This window comes from Symsagittifera roscoffensis, chromosome 5 (assembly GCF_963678635.1).
Source record: "Symsagittifera roscoffensis chromosome 5, txSymRosc1.1, whole genome shotgun sequence".
Classification (NCBI taxonomy): Eukaryota; Metazoa; Xenacoelomorpha; order Acoela; family Convolutidae; genus Symsagittifera; species Symsagittifera roscoffensis.
In genome coordinates this window covers 59,483,729-59,499,517 of record NC_087066.1, presented here as the reverse complement: position 1 = coordinate 59,499,517, position 15,789 = coordinate 59,483,729, and the positions used below count along the sequence as shown (strand labels likewise).

Here is a 15,789-nt window from a genome sequence, read left to right as displayed (position 1 = left end):
GCCACCGAATAAAATGGCCGCTTCTAAATTAAACAGTTAAGTAATGTGAAGTAAAATAAAATACAGAAGTTGCTACGTTGTCACTCTTGGTGTTGTTAAAACACCGAGAACTCTACTGACTTGAAACGACGTGTTTCACTCGTACTGACAAGAAGTGGATTGCAATCGATGTTATACAGATAATATTAGACCAACAAAATTCGATTTGAAATTGAGTTAATTGGATAAAAATATGTAGCTTCAAAAATCAATTTTAATCAATTCAAATAAATTTATATCCATTTTGCCAACATTTTTTTATTTCGTTTTCAGACAGTTGCTCACAATCAAACAATAGAAAAAAGTGGAAACACAGTGCAGGCAATGCGCAAACTTATTTCGGAAAAGAATTATATAAAGTCTGATCAATGCGCGTTGCAATTCTGACTGCCTGTTTCAAAGAAAAGTATAAATATAAATTCCAATAAATATATCCATAGCTTCCTGTAACTGGGTGCTTGTTTATATCCTGCATATGCATAAATAGTGATATAGAGGGAGGGCTAGGGAATATTTAATCCAGAAAAAGTAGGATTATCTATGAAAATTAGTTATTTGCTAATTATGATCGAGCTTTTGGCTCTTTTATTTTTGCATCTCGCTGACTTGGCACAGTTGTAGAATGCTACAAACTATATTTGTAATTGCGAAATAATGCAAACTCAAATTTTCAAGGCACTCGGACAAAGTTAAGGCCAATTTTAGAGTTTTTGTTCATAAATTGATAGAAAATAAAAAAACAAAATTTTTATCATCGTTTTGTCTACCTTCACTAACAAGGATGAGTTTAATGGTTCGTATCCAAATTTATAAGACCAAATGATTTGCCTCAGTTCAATTGGGAACAATTTAATTTGGCGGTTACGCGTGTTGTTAGAACGCAAAATATCGAGCGTAATTTATCCCAAATTGTCAAAGCTTCCACTTTTCGAGCCCCCATAATTTTCACAAAAAAAGATGATCAGAAGGAAAATATCTTATAAAATTTGATCTCTGCGAAATATTTTCTTTCAAATAGTCAAAATTTGACTTAAAAAAATACCCCAAGCATTTTCATTCTATCTTTTTTTGAAAAGTTAAAAAGTCAAAATTTGACTTAAAAAAATACCCCAAGCATTTTCATTCTATCTTTTTTTGAAAACGTGAAACAAAAAACTTGCATTTTTGCCCTTTCTTCGGAGATGGAACGATACAAAACTGATCTTTCACGTTAAAATATTAAAATATTATTTTTCCACCTTTTAAAGAAATAGACGGAATAATTGTGCAATAATTCTACACCATCTGTAAAATATTGGCACCCGGAGCTCAATTTTGAGCAGCCATTTTAAATGCAACATTTTTTGAAAATTATTTTGTGCTATTAACGCTTAAGCGGCTGTTTAAAATTTCGATATGATGAGGCAAGCGATTTGAAACTAAAAATACGGTGCTATTTACAAACAACACTGCTTGTATCAGGGGCAAGTGAGGCAAGAGACTTGGTGTTTTTAATATGCTACTAGACACTAAGAACATCCTTTTGTATTTGAAATAGCGTGTGGGGGGAAATTCTCAAAAAATCTTTTATTTTTTTTGAAAATATAAATCTTTTTATATTGATGATTTCAAAAAGTGTTTCAAAGCTGTCAAAGGGCAGTCTGAATATTCAGATGTTGCCCTGATACGAGCAGTCTTGTTTAGATCACAGCAAATTCAAAAGAACATCTGAAAATTTTTAATTAAATTTGTAAGTATTATTTTCAATATGATGCCTCATTCATCTTCTTGAGAAATTTCTTTGTTGTGTACAATTTTGCATAAAAAATATTTATATAAAAAACCCGCCGTACGAAACTTCGTTGATCAATCTGAGAATTTATTATTATTTTTTATTTTTTGGTTTATCATTTTTGTTCGTCCGATTCAATCATGCTTTTTAAATCAAATTTTTTGACGAAGTGTAGTTTGAATAATAAAAACTCACCATTAGTATGATAAAATTCCAGTTTAGGGCAACCCAAAACAACAACAAAAAAATAAACACACGCTAGCAGAAACGAAAAGAAAGGAAGCAACTAAATCAAAAGGAAACCTAAAAAATAGCTCGAAAAAACCACAGCTAAAAAAAACTTCAAAATGTTACCTGGAATGATGTTATATTTGCAGAAAACACGTCCAGAAACACATTCGATGGCGTTTGAAAATAATTCAAAAACAACACTCAAGCAAAAAAAATCGTTGTCATGCAAAAATTTGAACTATAATATCTATTCTAAATTTTTAAGCGTTTTGAGCGATGCGAAGGAAAGCATAAGAATTATGGTTCACTTGATCGACTCAAATTTAGGTTAGTAAGCTGATAAAATATAAGCCGAAATCATTAAGGCCGAACATTTAGTCAAGCCGAAAGTTCAAAAAAAGAAAAAATACGAAGTGAAGGTTAGTAGAATTACAAACTGCAGAAGTAAATGAAAACATGAAAGGCATCTACAATGAAAACTGCATACAGCAAACAAATTCTACGATGGGGCAACTGAGCAGAAAAAAACATAAGTTGACAAATAGGAAACCGACAATTTTTTTGAAATGGAATATTTTCCGATTGAAAAAAAAGGTCCTGGTCAGATTCGAACGCAGGATCTTTGCAGTCACAGACATATTCGTTGCCGCGAGACTAAGTGTGCCGTGCGCGCTGCTAAATTTGAGTCTATTATGAACCAAGATACTAACACTTACAAATGATTCTGTCAGATAAGTTGATAACTCGAAAAAAAGCCGTTATTCCGATTTTCTAATCGCAAACGTAAAAAGACAAAAAAAACTAAAAGTTAATTATATGTGACCAATGGTCTTGTAGATTATTTAAGATATCCTTGTTTGGCTTTGGTAATAAAACGAGGCGAAGCTTATAATTCAATTTAATTTAGCAGACAAGAACTGAATCTAAATTAAACGGTTAAAAGGAACAAAACTGGAAACGTCGGACGCTTTCTTCCGAAACTGTGTTGAAAGTTGTTTTTCGCAACTTGCGAGTTTCGCTTTTTCCACTTTTTCCCCACATTTGAATTTCAATTTTCAAAAAACAAAACAAATTGTGAACAAATTTTGTCAAATACTTTTCATTGTAATATCATTCATATATCCGTTATAGCACGTAAAACATCTAAGAAAATAGAAAATTTGAAATGTGGGGAAAAGTGGAAAGGAGCCAAGAATTTTCCAAAATATACGACAGAACAAAAGTTGTAAATATAAGAAGTACATAAAATTTTACAAAATTATGTGCCATGAGAATTTGTTTATGACATTAAAATTACGCTAATTTGCACTCTAAAGAGGATTATTGTTCCGACTTTCGATACGAAAGTAAGGGAATATTTGTGCTCGGGGTGGGTTTTTTTCTTCAGACAAATTTCGACTTTTTAACAAGCCATTTTCGACAAAATTTTTTCTATCATTCGAAAGGTATTGTTGTCCTGAGCTCAAATTTGAAAAAATGTTTCACCTGTGATTGTTTGTCGTAAAAATATGGGGGTTTAAAGATTGCCATTTGGGACAATTAACGCGCGATATATTTCGCGCTATTAACGCGTAAGCGAGATTTAATCCGTCTTAGAAATCGTTCCAAATTGGTTTAACGAAGCTTATTTGCCATAAATAATTTGTTATAAGTAGCGAAATCTATCCTTTTGTACTTTATATGGCGTGTGGGGTAATGATTTTCATAAAAAAATTCAAATTTTTGAAAAAAAAATTTCATTTTGTTTTATTACTTTTAATTTTTTAATGATATTACTGCTCCATAAACCTTAATGGGCAGTCGGAACATTCAGGGCTTCGCCCTGGTACGAGCAGTCTTGTTGTACTTGTTTTTAGAACAGTAAAAGCTACTGGATCAATAAAATCAAAGTGATCAAATATTGGTATGGCAAAACTTAACAAAAAAAATTGTCTCTAACTTAAGGAAATTAATTTAATAATTTTAATGGCCGATTAACTTGATTTTTTGAAGCTGCCATTTCCGGATCGATTTTTTTAGTGTTTAAAACTTTGGCATTAGAATAGACTTTATCAAGTTTGCACACACGTTTTTCGGTAAATTTTGTTCGAGCATCACTTAGATCAGTTGCAACTTCAATAGGAACTAACTATTCGAATCAAAAACAGTCAGATCAAGCTAACATCCAGCCCCTAAGTCTCCCAAAATAAGATATTCCTCCCAGCATTAAAATTGGAATAAAAACGCGAGTGGAAAAACGCTCGATTTTGATTGTTTGAAAAATGCAGCGTTGAACCGAGTTAACATCCTCTCCCCTGAATCGCTTTAGTCCAAACGGTCATTGAAATTACAAAACGAATTTGGCAAACATGATCGCTTTATACTAAATTTGGTTAAATTTGGTGAGCGTTGTTTCTTCTTAAACTTTTTGGATTTCTTCTAGTTTTCGAAGAAAGTAGCAAAGCATTTTGTGCTCGGGTTCAGGGGCGGATTTTTTTTTTTTTTGGGGGGGGGGGGGAGGGGTTTAACCACTCACTAACCAAAAAATCCCCCCTTTGGTATTATTTCAGACATCCACTTTAGGTCGACCAGCCCTAATTTTTTTCTGGCGCTTTTGGTGCCAAAATACACTAATTTTGAAGGAGGGCGCGCGCCGAAAAAAAGTGCAATTTTTAGTGCAAGTTTTCCAAAAAGCGCCCAAAATTGGCTTATTTGACCTGTTTTTTCTAAAAAAAAATTGCCTGCGAAGCAAATTTTTTGGTCAAAATAGGATCTTTTTAGTGTTCTGGGAGTGCTCGAAAGATAATTTTGTATTGCTTAAAAAAGTCGACAAAATTTCTGAACTTTTTTAAAAATCTGTCCCCCCTCGAGAAAATTCTAGAAAGCACAAGGTCAGATCACAAGCAAAGCCAGTCCCACGAAAGAAAAGCATTGGGAAAACGGACTGGGGGAAAACCAACGAGAAAGTTACAAACTCCAAGAGGGATGAGTCTCCAAACGGAGATGGAAAAGACAATCAATACAGAAAAAGAAGACGACCTGTCGTCCACATCGAAGGAAAATACTTCACCTTCACCTAAGCGACAAAACTAAAAAAATAACACCGCCTGTAATCGCAACAAGGAAATCGACAAGGGCCAGACAGGCGACATTAGCAACAGCACTAGGAAACCCTATCCCAATCAACGCTATACAAAACACAAGCACAGCAGGGACGAAAAAATTCGAAATCGATTCACCACCCGAGAAATCGAAACCAGATACACCAAGCCTGAAATTTTTAGTTCAGAAAATGGGATTTTCAGAAAAAACTCCGGAATACAAAGCCTACAATTTATCCAGGCATACAATTTATCCAGGCAATTAGTCCAAAACATAAAACAAATGTTACAGATGATTTAATTGATCTTACTTCACCTGCGGAGGCAGATGACGAAAAGATGGACAATAATGATATATTTTGCGAAAATTCGAAAAATATAGAAGATCCAAAACAAGACGAACAACTAAACAATGAAGAAGAACACGGAGTAGTAGATGACATCACTGACAACAACATTGGAGAACAAAGAGGGGAGATATGAATAACACCAGCTAAACAGTCCTACGGCGACTTAAAAACTCAAATAAAACTTTACAATTTTTCCCGAGGAGGGGGAATGTCATCCGGCATGGATAGATAAAATTCCATACAAAACTTATTATGTATTTATATACCATTTATGTTTTGATATTATATAACATTATTGTGTACTGGTCGATTGACCTTGATACAAGGACGAGAACGGTGTCTGAAGAGAACTACGGTTCAGAGAATAATTAACTCTTACGAAAGCAAGTTGTTTTAACTTATCTCTCTCACAAGCTTGATATTATCTATCCATACGGATTCAATAACCAACTGTTCATACCTCGAGGAGTTGACGATATGACACCGTCCCTGCGCGGGTTCGTTTTTTATTCAGAAAAATTTCAGCGTTTGAAAAAACATAGCTTTCAAGCTATTTTTTTGTACTTCGAGAAACATACCCGCTTCTTGAGTTCAAATTTGCAAAAAAAAACAGATACCTCCGATGATTTGTGGGTGAGTTCTGGGGGGACTGGAACAATACGTATTTTGCAATACTATTGGAACAATATTACCACTCGATTTAAGATTTTAGCTATGATAATCATTTATAGATAGATACAGCGCGATTAATTAGAACGTCGAGTTTTATAGCTGTTATACTTTTGACATTCATTTAATAGAGTCCGACGAGAAAATCCGAGTGTTAGACACTCCTTTGTTTTGAACCCAATAAGCCGAAAAAGTTAGGATAAATTGCTAAATTGAAGTCATTATAAAGCAAATTCGTTCTTCCAAAAAAGTTCTATAATTAAGTCAACACATGTTTTGATAAAGGCTTCAACAATTTTTAAAAATTCATTCAAATTCTTACATCTGGATCTGGAAATAGACGAGATATCAATCACTCTACATAATGATATACATTTAACACCTGGCTAATAGAGCCCTGACAACTCCATATTCACCATTCGTATGAGTTCCGGGAAGTATCTATAAATATCCTGCTCCACCAGAAAACTGACAGCTGAGGTCAAATCTGGCGCAAATTTGCAGTCAAAATTGGTCTTAATCTCCAGGCAAGTCAGACAGGGCGAAGCAACATTCTCTAAATTGACATTTGAGGGGTTCATTTTTGGGCAAACTCCAGAAGAGTTCATAATGATGAGTCGGTTATTCTGAATTTCCGAAGGGGTTCTTTTCATGGCATTATTCGTCCGATAAGCTTGTCTCAAAATAGGCTCTAGTTCAGCTAGTTTCCGAGCTAGTTCCGTACAGTTAAGGTGCTCTGAGTCTGAGTTTTGACTGTCGGTTATGACGAGTAAGCCAGAGAGCCAGTGTTGGATTCTGAATGAGTTGTCTTGGTTCTTGGAGGGCAAAAGAGCTTTGAACATGTAAGTTCCCTCTTCATCTAATTCTCGGAACCAATGGCCTTGCTTAAGAATTTCTGAAAAACAAGTAAACTAAGGTGGTTGTTTTGTAAAAAAGATCATATTGAATTCATGAGACAGGCTTAGAGGGGGCGTCTCCTCTTAGGAAAGGAGATGTTGATTACTGTGAGTTTTTTGTATGCTCTTCTTCCTATGTCTCTTTTTTCCGTTTTTTGGCGGTGCTATTTTTTTCGAGTCAGTCTAATTTGATCGTTAATTAAAAAAAAATTTAGCATACTTTATCCCGGCTCTTTAGTTTTAAATGCTGCTTTGAAAATGAAAAATTTAACGTTAAAAAAAACGTGAAAACGAGAGAAGCTTTCAAAAAAAAAATAAAAAGAATCGAACTTACTTTTTGTGAGTTCCAAGTCTGCTGTGAAGCAATCTTGTGCTTTTACTGATACCGCACACCTCAAAGCCATCTGGCCAAAATTGAACCCAAGAACGCCCTGTTTGCAGACACCATTGGATAATTCCGGATCCCAGAAAGAGTCCATCGACTCCAGTCCTTCGTCATCGTCGTCATCGGAGTCCTCATCATCGGCAAGAATCAGCAGCTCCTGGTCGGCTTTTATTTCATTTTTTGATGCTCGACTTTTAGAATTGTCGCATTTGAGGTTTTTGAAGTTTTTCTCAATCGCCTCTAGAACTTGCTGGCAAAAGTGAGGTTCGTTCGATGCGAGGTTTATCACACCCACAAAATGTGTCTGCAGACCATGTTTTTTGTTCAATCTTTTGACGTGTTTTGCTGAAAACAAATAGTGTTTAGTCTTAAACTATTACCACAAATGTTAGTTTTATTTGAATTGAACTTTTTTCAAACGGTTTTTTAGCCTTGTCAAAAATGAAGTATACTGGGCAGCAAAACTTCACTGCTGAAAATTTTTCAAATATTTCAGTACACTTAACATAAAAACATAACGACCATTTTTGAGGCACCATATGAAAATTGACTTTGTTTTGTTAGGATTACCAATATATAGTTTTCAGTAAACCCAAATTGACTGTCGGTCGATCAAATTTTTTTCCGAGCTCTCTCAAAGCACTAAAAAAAACCCTGTTTTGGCCGAATTTAGGTCGATCAAATTGATTTTCCGAGCTCTCTCAAAGCACTAAAAAGACCCTGTTTTGGCCGAATTTTCTGCGCCGCAAAAAAGAAAAAGGCCAAAAAAAAACGTTTTTAGGCACTTTTTTTGAAAATGTTGACCAAAAAATCGCGTTCTTTTGGCGCGCGCTCCCCCTTCAAATATAGTCTATATTGGCGCCCCCTCCCAATACCGCCCCTGCTCCTATATCATTCCAAAGCCTCGAATTTTCTGACTGCCCCTTAAATATCAAATTGATTTTGGGAAAATAAAAAATTGAAAAACTATCACTTTTAGACAATATCAAAGTGTGAAAATTGACTCGCTCGAAATTAAAACGACCGATTAGCTAGCCTCGATTCGATTTGGAACAATTTTGTTTTGTGGGATAACTTGCCACGCATAAATAATTTTCGTTGCGCTTTCAGCCTTATGAATAAAACCTTTAAAGTGCATATAATTTTGTCTACAGCATAGCCAAATTGGCAAACTCCCAGAACTCTGAAAAATTGATCAAGGTAGGAATATCTTCTTAGATATGATTTTAGGGGTCGATATTTTCAATGGGGTATAGTTTTTCTTTCAAAAAACTGTAATTTTGATCGTAGAAAATTGACTGATTAAAAAACCACTCCAAGTTTGATTATTTCGTTCGAAAGTCTCAATAACTAAAGTGGTCGGCAGAATTGAACGCAAACTACTCGGTAAAACAACCCTTTTTTAAAATCTCTGTTTGCATTATCTTTATTTGTTATTTAGAAACAAATTTACGGCTTGAAAATCAGGTGGTTTAAACTTAATTCTATAAATAGGAATCAACTTTTAGTTCGATTTGCTTACCAGTAACTCTTGGGACCAACAAGTCTGTTCGTATATTAGGGCAAAGCCCTGAATGCTCCGACTGCCCCTAATCCTTATCAAACAGTCTGTTTGGAAAAAAATTTATTGAAAAACTACAAATTTTGGACAACATTATAGATCAAGTGTGACCATTTGAGCCGTACTAAAATAACACGACCGACTAGCTAGCCTCAATTCAATTTGGAACGATTTTGTTGTGCAGCATAATTCACCACGGTTCAATAATCAACGTTGCGCTTTCAGCATTATCAATAAAATCTTCAGGGTGCCAAATCGGCAATTTTCAAACTAGAGCATAGCCAAATTGGCAATTTTCAAACTAGCAAAACTTTGCAAAAATGATCGGAGGTAAAATAACCTTTTAAATTTGTTTTCAGGCAGCCAATATCTTCAATCGGGCATAAAAATTTATTGTCAAAACTGTTATTCCGATAGCTGAAAATCGACTGAATAAAAAACCACACTGAGCATAAATATTTCATTTTCTTCGAAATTTGAACATTAAGACCAGTTTTTTCCATTTTGAGTGAACCTTTTCAAAATAATTTGAATTGCAAAATTGCAAGAAACTTAAATGCTAGGTTAAATTAAGCTGAACTTGGTGAGAACAGACAGAAACGGACGTTTCCCGCATTTTTTTTGGTTCGTTCCTTAAGGAAAAAATGTGGTCGTTTAACTGTTTGAGACAGAATTAGCATTTGTATATTTACAGTTTTCACATATTTCCCAAAAATCTTCTTTCTTCATTTTGAGTTTACTTGAAACATCCCATTAAACGATTTTCCCTAAGACTTTCTTCAGCTAACTTCGATTTACAGCAAAAGGTTCCACGATAGCGAACACTTGACGATTTCTTCGGATGGGAAACATTTTACATAACCAGTGGATGAATCCGCAAGAGAGGGTGAAACCCAACCGAGAAGAGAAGAACGCAAGCAAAAAATTCGAGAAAAACAGACTAGGTAAAACGAAGAATTGGGACGAAGAAAGACCAAGGACCAAGTAAAAGTTAATGGATGGCAGTACCAGCGAAATTAGTGGTGGGCTTGGGGGGGGGGGGGGGGGGGGGTATGCAGACGCTTCTTAGGCACTTTTTTTGAATCTTGACCCAAAAACAACAGTTCTCCCTTAAAATTAGAGTATTTTGGGTCGGTCAGCTAAAATTCGATATCTTTCAAAAGTATCAATGGTGGATCCTTTGGGTTGTCAGGAAGTAAAACTCGTAAGGTGCGAGGGGCATCCGCTTCTACGCTTGTCTCCTGAATCCGTGGTTCGGTCGAATATATATTTTTTCTCGATTGAATGTTTCTATGATCGAAAGTGCTCATTGGAAAATTTACCCGCACTGACAAAAATGGTTTCGGATTGATTTAAATAGATTTGAAATTGAATTGAAGTCAATTAACAGTGAACACTTTACAAACTTAAATGGATTTTCAATCGATTTAAATGGATCTGTCTTGAAAAACTTGGATCCATTTAAGTGTCTGAAAATCAATTTAAATCAATTTGAATGGATTTTCTGACTCACTGAAATCCATCCAAATCTCACTGAAGTCCATCTAAATCACCCTTAAATCCTTTTTAAATTGATTTAATATATCTTTCTAGAAAAATTTGATTTTAAGCTCGAAAATATGTAATGAAATCATATAAAATCATCATTGTAAATCAGACTACGGGCAAAAATCTATGTCACAAGCAAGAATAGGGTCAAAATAAATCAAAATTTGGTTTCAATAATATGCAATCGAATCGCAAAAATCATGAATGTAAATCAGATTTTGAGCAAAAACATATGAAACGAATCCAGATAAGGGTCAATATAGATCAGATTTTGAACTCGAACTCGAAATATGCAAGCAAGTCGTAGAATTGATGTTTTGAAAACTATTCGGTCTTTTTATTATGCTACCATACACTAGGGATGAGCAATGAATAAATGCAATGTAAACTCGAATAACTGATGAAATGCGAATTAAAAAAATTGATTTATATTAAAATAAAAACAAATTAAGACTCAAAAAATGGATTTAAATCGATTTGACACCGTTTTGGATCGATTTTTTTTAAGCTGGGCTTAAGATCAAATTAAATCAATTTTAAATCAATCCAAATCAATCTTTATCTTTCCTATTCAATCTTCGTACTTTTTTCATACTAAAATCAATCTAATTTAATCTACAGATTTTTGTCATACTAAAATTGCTCCTAATCCATTTTTGTCAATGCGGTAGGTTGAAGTTTATTTCTTCGGTCGAATTTATAGTCAAAACATAAATGCCATTGGCGGAGACGGACAACACAGTCGGATTTAATCGAGGTGGTCTAATCACCAGACTGAGCTGTGACTGATGAATTGGTCGAAACATAAATTGCAAACCTGGATTACCCGGGTCGAGGTCCGCGACTAATTTTTCGACTTTGTCGGTCACAGAAATGTTAATTCCCCGGGTGGTCCAAGATTCGTGTCCAGACTTTCCAGACTCAAACTCTCGGCGCGACTATGCAATTTGGGTCTAAATCCGGATGCGGCGCGACCCTCAAAGTCTGCGCATGAGTCTGGGACCTCGATGCGGGTCCGCGACCAAAAATCCATAGGCTGGACAGGGTCTTAAGTCGCGGACAAACTCTGGAAACAGCGTATCTCGTTCGCGATGGTCGAAAAATTAGTCGCGGCGGTCGAAAAATTAGTCTGAATACACCAAAACTTGGTCGCAACCGTTTGATCATAAAACCGCGACCTGGACCCGGTTAGGATGGGTGGAGGGGGGGGGGGAGAGGGGGTAGGACGGGTGGAGGAGGGGGGAGAGGGGGTTGGACTGGGAGGAATCCAGGTGTACTTACGGTGGAGTGAGAAAGGCTCTTTGTCGAAGTCAACCTCTCCTCTCTTGTTCTTCGGATCGTTCCTCCTGAACAAAAACGACATGACCTGCAATTCAAATAAATAAATATGGAATAATAGAGAGAGACAGTCCAGTCACTATTTCACGTGAGTTTGTCCCTAATATGGCATCGTACTACAATCTTCTGCATAAGGCACGATAGTCTCATGTATCAGAACTCTCATTAAGCATAATTCTCAGTTGCAAAACATAGCTGTCGAAAATTTGAATACATTCCAACTTTACAGAAAACTAACAAAATCTACTTGACGAATCGATGCAAAATTTCAAGAAAAATTGCCTTTGTCAATTTTTTTTTCAAAAAACGTCAGCAGCTTTTTGGCACGTACACCATTCAAATTTAGAGAGAGTTTCAAACGCCTCCAAAGTCTGCTTTCTGAGAAGTATGAGCAATGGTACCTGACGTCACCTTCTGAAACTCTGCAGCTTATTAAGATACTAGACTTAGATTGCAAGGTTAGTTTTATTGCGTTGCTCAAACTGAGATGAGAAGGCAAAACAGTCACTGAGCAAATTCGGATTAAGATTAGAAAAGTACGTGAAGGGCTCTTATTTATCAAGTAGTACAGAGCCAGGAACAAGCACAAATGCTCAAGTTTCACCTCAATCTCAAGGATTTTTTTCTAATGTCTCAATTTTCACTCGCTCTCATGGAAAAATTGTCTAATGTTTCGATGGTTATCGTTCTAAGTTGCCCGGACATATTTTCACGATGCAAACGACTAGGGTAGACGACTATTTAAAGATAGTCAAAACTGAATCTTCGAGACTTCTGAAATGTAGGAATACCATAATTTTTAAAATTGCACTTCGCTGCAAGATCATTTTTTTGAGAAAGCTGTATGAAAACCAAAATTTAGATAAATTTTTGGGTCAACCGTACGCGTACTGTAGTTTTGTTGACACTAATCGATCATATTGGATTTTCATTGTAAGTCTCTGAAAAATTAGGTTATAAAATAATCGATTGCCATCGAATAAAAACGGATTGGTTGTTACTTTTTTTCGAAGCAATACAATCCATTATATTACAATCGATTTTTATATTTCCCGCCCCCAAAGTTTTAGATGATTTATAATCCAATTTAAATTGATTTTAATCCATTATTGTTCAATAAACTTCACTGTTTCAATTCGCATTATTTTAATTTGTGTGAGTAATTGTTGGTATCACTTTTTTTCATTTATTTTGTAATTTTTTTCAATTAGTTTTTTTAGTGCGACCTCAAAAAAACCTTCAATTAGTGCGACCTCAAAAAACCCATTAAAAATGTCTAAATATTATACGTATTTCTTGATAAAAGCTAACTACTATCACATCTTGATTACACTACGACCACCTCAAAGTTTACCAAGAAAAAAGGAGCAAACCTCATTGACAAAATCAAGAATGTACTAGATGGAATCTATAGATAGTCCCGCCATTGAGCAAAAACACAGACAAGAAACAAGATATGAAAAAAAAATGAAGTGTCAGAAAATGAGTCAGGATTATAACTTCAACATCATTCCGAATTTCAAACTATATCTATATTTTTATGAGCTTACATATGTAAAACAACCCTAAAAGTTGCAATAATTAGGAAGTTATTTCAATCTCCATCCATTCAAAAAAACTAGCTAGGTTGAGTCAGCGTCTCTCCAGGGTACCGGCCGCCTAGCCGATGGAATTTAGGCTGAAAATAGTCAGAATACTTTAGGCCGAAAAAAATAATAATATACTGGGATGCTTTCTACTCTAATATAGCGTTTACGGGGATAACTTACTGGGATAGCTTACCGGGGCTTTACTTTTTTTACGGGGATACCTTTTCTGGGATACCTTACTGAGGCCTTACCGGGGCGTTCTAAATTCTCGGAAATTTCGTTTTAATTTAAATGGTTCGGGTTGGAAGTTAGAATGGCAAATGGTTTTCAAGAACAAAGAAGATTTTTGCAAAATCACTGGATTTAAGTTTTAATTTACTGGTGGTTTTGATTTATGTATGCTAGAAATTTGCTATTTTTTAATGTTTTTTGAAACATTTTATTTTTTTAACTGCCCATCCCGACCGATATGTTTTCAGCCGATGTGCCAAACTGTAGAGCCACTTTTTAAAAACCTAATGGGATATAAGAAAGTTTCTGAAACCAAAACTTATGCTAAATAGCGGGCTTCAAGATTGTTTTTAACAAAACTTTAAAGAAAGTTTTGAGAGGGTGTGGGGCGTGTTATGAATTTCGAACTGCCCATCCCCGCACGCCCCCATCGACCTGCCCATCGACCTCCCCCGATCGAGCCGCCCATCTCCCTACCCTAATCGACCTCCCCGTTGAACGTTGTTTTTCGACCATCTAGCAATGATTTGATTTAGAACAAAGCCAACTGCAGTCGGAACAAGTTGTTTGGAAGAAAAATAATTTGTATTTTCGGATTTGTTTGTTTCACTATTGAAAATTGAACTGTTTTCTGTGCAAAATTAATCTGAACTAAAAAAAGCTTTGTATCCCTATGTATGCGTTTTGAGTGGATAAATGTGATTGCCTATATGTGCCCCTGTGATTGTCTGCAAAGGATCTGCATTTTTTCTGCTTCTGGTGTATCTAGCCTGTCTCGTTCACGATGCAACAACAACTGCATCACGATCGCAACCACCAGTCTACAACAACAAACACCAGGCTGTAACGGGGATCTATTTAACTATAACCCCTTTTTCGGAAAAGGCTTGAGTGTTGTTGCTAGGTATGAAGTTCTCTTTTGTTTGACCATTGATTTGTTTCTTTACAGGGAATATTCGTTGCTAGAAACCCGAGAGGGGTGGGAGGATATAGTCAAAAAGATCCTACAACTCCACCAGTCTTCAAAAACTGCACCAGGAGAAATATTTAAAAAATGCAAATAAAAAAAAACCTCTGCGTAATTTATTTTTACTTGCACTTTCATGTGGGATTTTTGTTTTTATAGCATTAAGACGTCTGCGGAATGTTTATAAAAATGTAATTAAGCAGAGTTCTCAGCCAAAAGTTTTCAAGAGTTTAGTTAGCTGTAAACAATTTTTTCAAGGGTTTTTGTGACCAAAAAATTCATTATACTGTCTAAATAATCGTTTATGAAGGATTTTAAATTATTGAAAATAATCGATTTTATCCCCTAAAAATACATTTTCATAGTTAGATGGTCGTGAAAATCGATTATTCGGGTTACGGCTTTTTGCCGGTATAATCCTTTATAAATGATTATTATCCATGAAATTACAGTGCGGATACAATCTCGCCCCCATCCCCCCTAAGTGACCTAACGTAGAATGCCCTCTCCCGAAGTATGTTTTAATTCTGAAAAAAAACTGTAATAAATTGAAATAAAATATGCATTTCAAACAAAAACGCAAACAAAAAACGTTTTTATGCGGGATTGCACTTGTATGCTGTTAATTACACAAATTGATGTTTAATACAATTTTTTCAGGAAAACGGTTAAATTAGAACAAATCTAGTCTATTCTCAAACTTAGCTTATAAAAAATCCATTTATCTCCCCCTAAATTGAGTTTTTTTAGAAGGGTTTTGGCGTTGATTTAACTTTTGGATGGATATAAGAGAATGGTTATTGTTGTCATTTTTTTCCTGATGGCTAGGGAAATAAATTAATCATTCCTGAAACTCTTTCACGAAAAAAAACTTTTCTGTTGGTGTATGTATTACCACATATCAGTTCACTTTATTCGTCTTTTAGCCAGAATGTTTGGCTGAAAGGGAGCTCTGAATATTTTAACTGCCCTTTAACTTTACAAAATTTCACTGAAAAGCGTGCCAATAAAGAAAAAAAAATGGTTTTATACCATGTTTTTGTCTTTTTACGCCAAAATTTTTTTACCAATAAGAAATACAGTGGCCAAATTAGTGGCAAATTCAGAACCCCATGATATAAAAAAGAAGCGCTC

General features: G+C 35.2%; 2 protein-coding genes across 3 annotated transcripts in view; both read right to left on the bottom strand.

Moving 5' to 3' along the window:
• Positions 1-15,789, bottom strand: part of LOC134845494 (guanine nucleotide-binding protein subunit beta-1-like) — a 492,858-nt gene that overhangs the window by 350,913 nt on the left and 126,156 nt on the right. The window lies entirely within an intron of this gene.
• LOC134846240 (uncharacterized) lies at positions 6,382-11,982 on the bottom strand. The gene is made up of 3 exons (XM_063863510.1): positions 11,812-11,982; positions 7,371-7,766; positions 6,382-7,035 (listed from the first exon to the last, which is right to left on the bottom strand). Exons 1-3 carry the CDS (start codon positions 11,891-11,893, stop codon positions 6,527-6,529), a joined length of 987 nt encoding a protein of 328 aa, XP_063719580.1. The 5' UTR covers positions 11,894-11,982; the 3' UTR covers positions 6,382-6,526.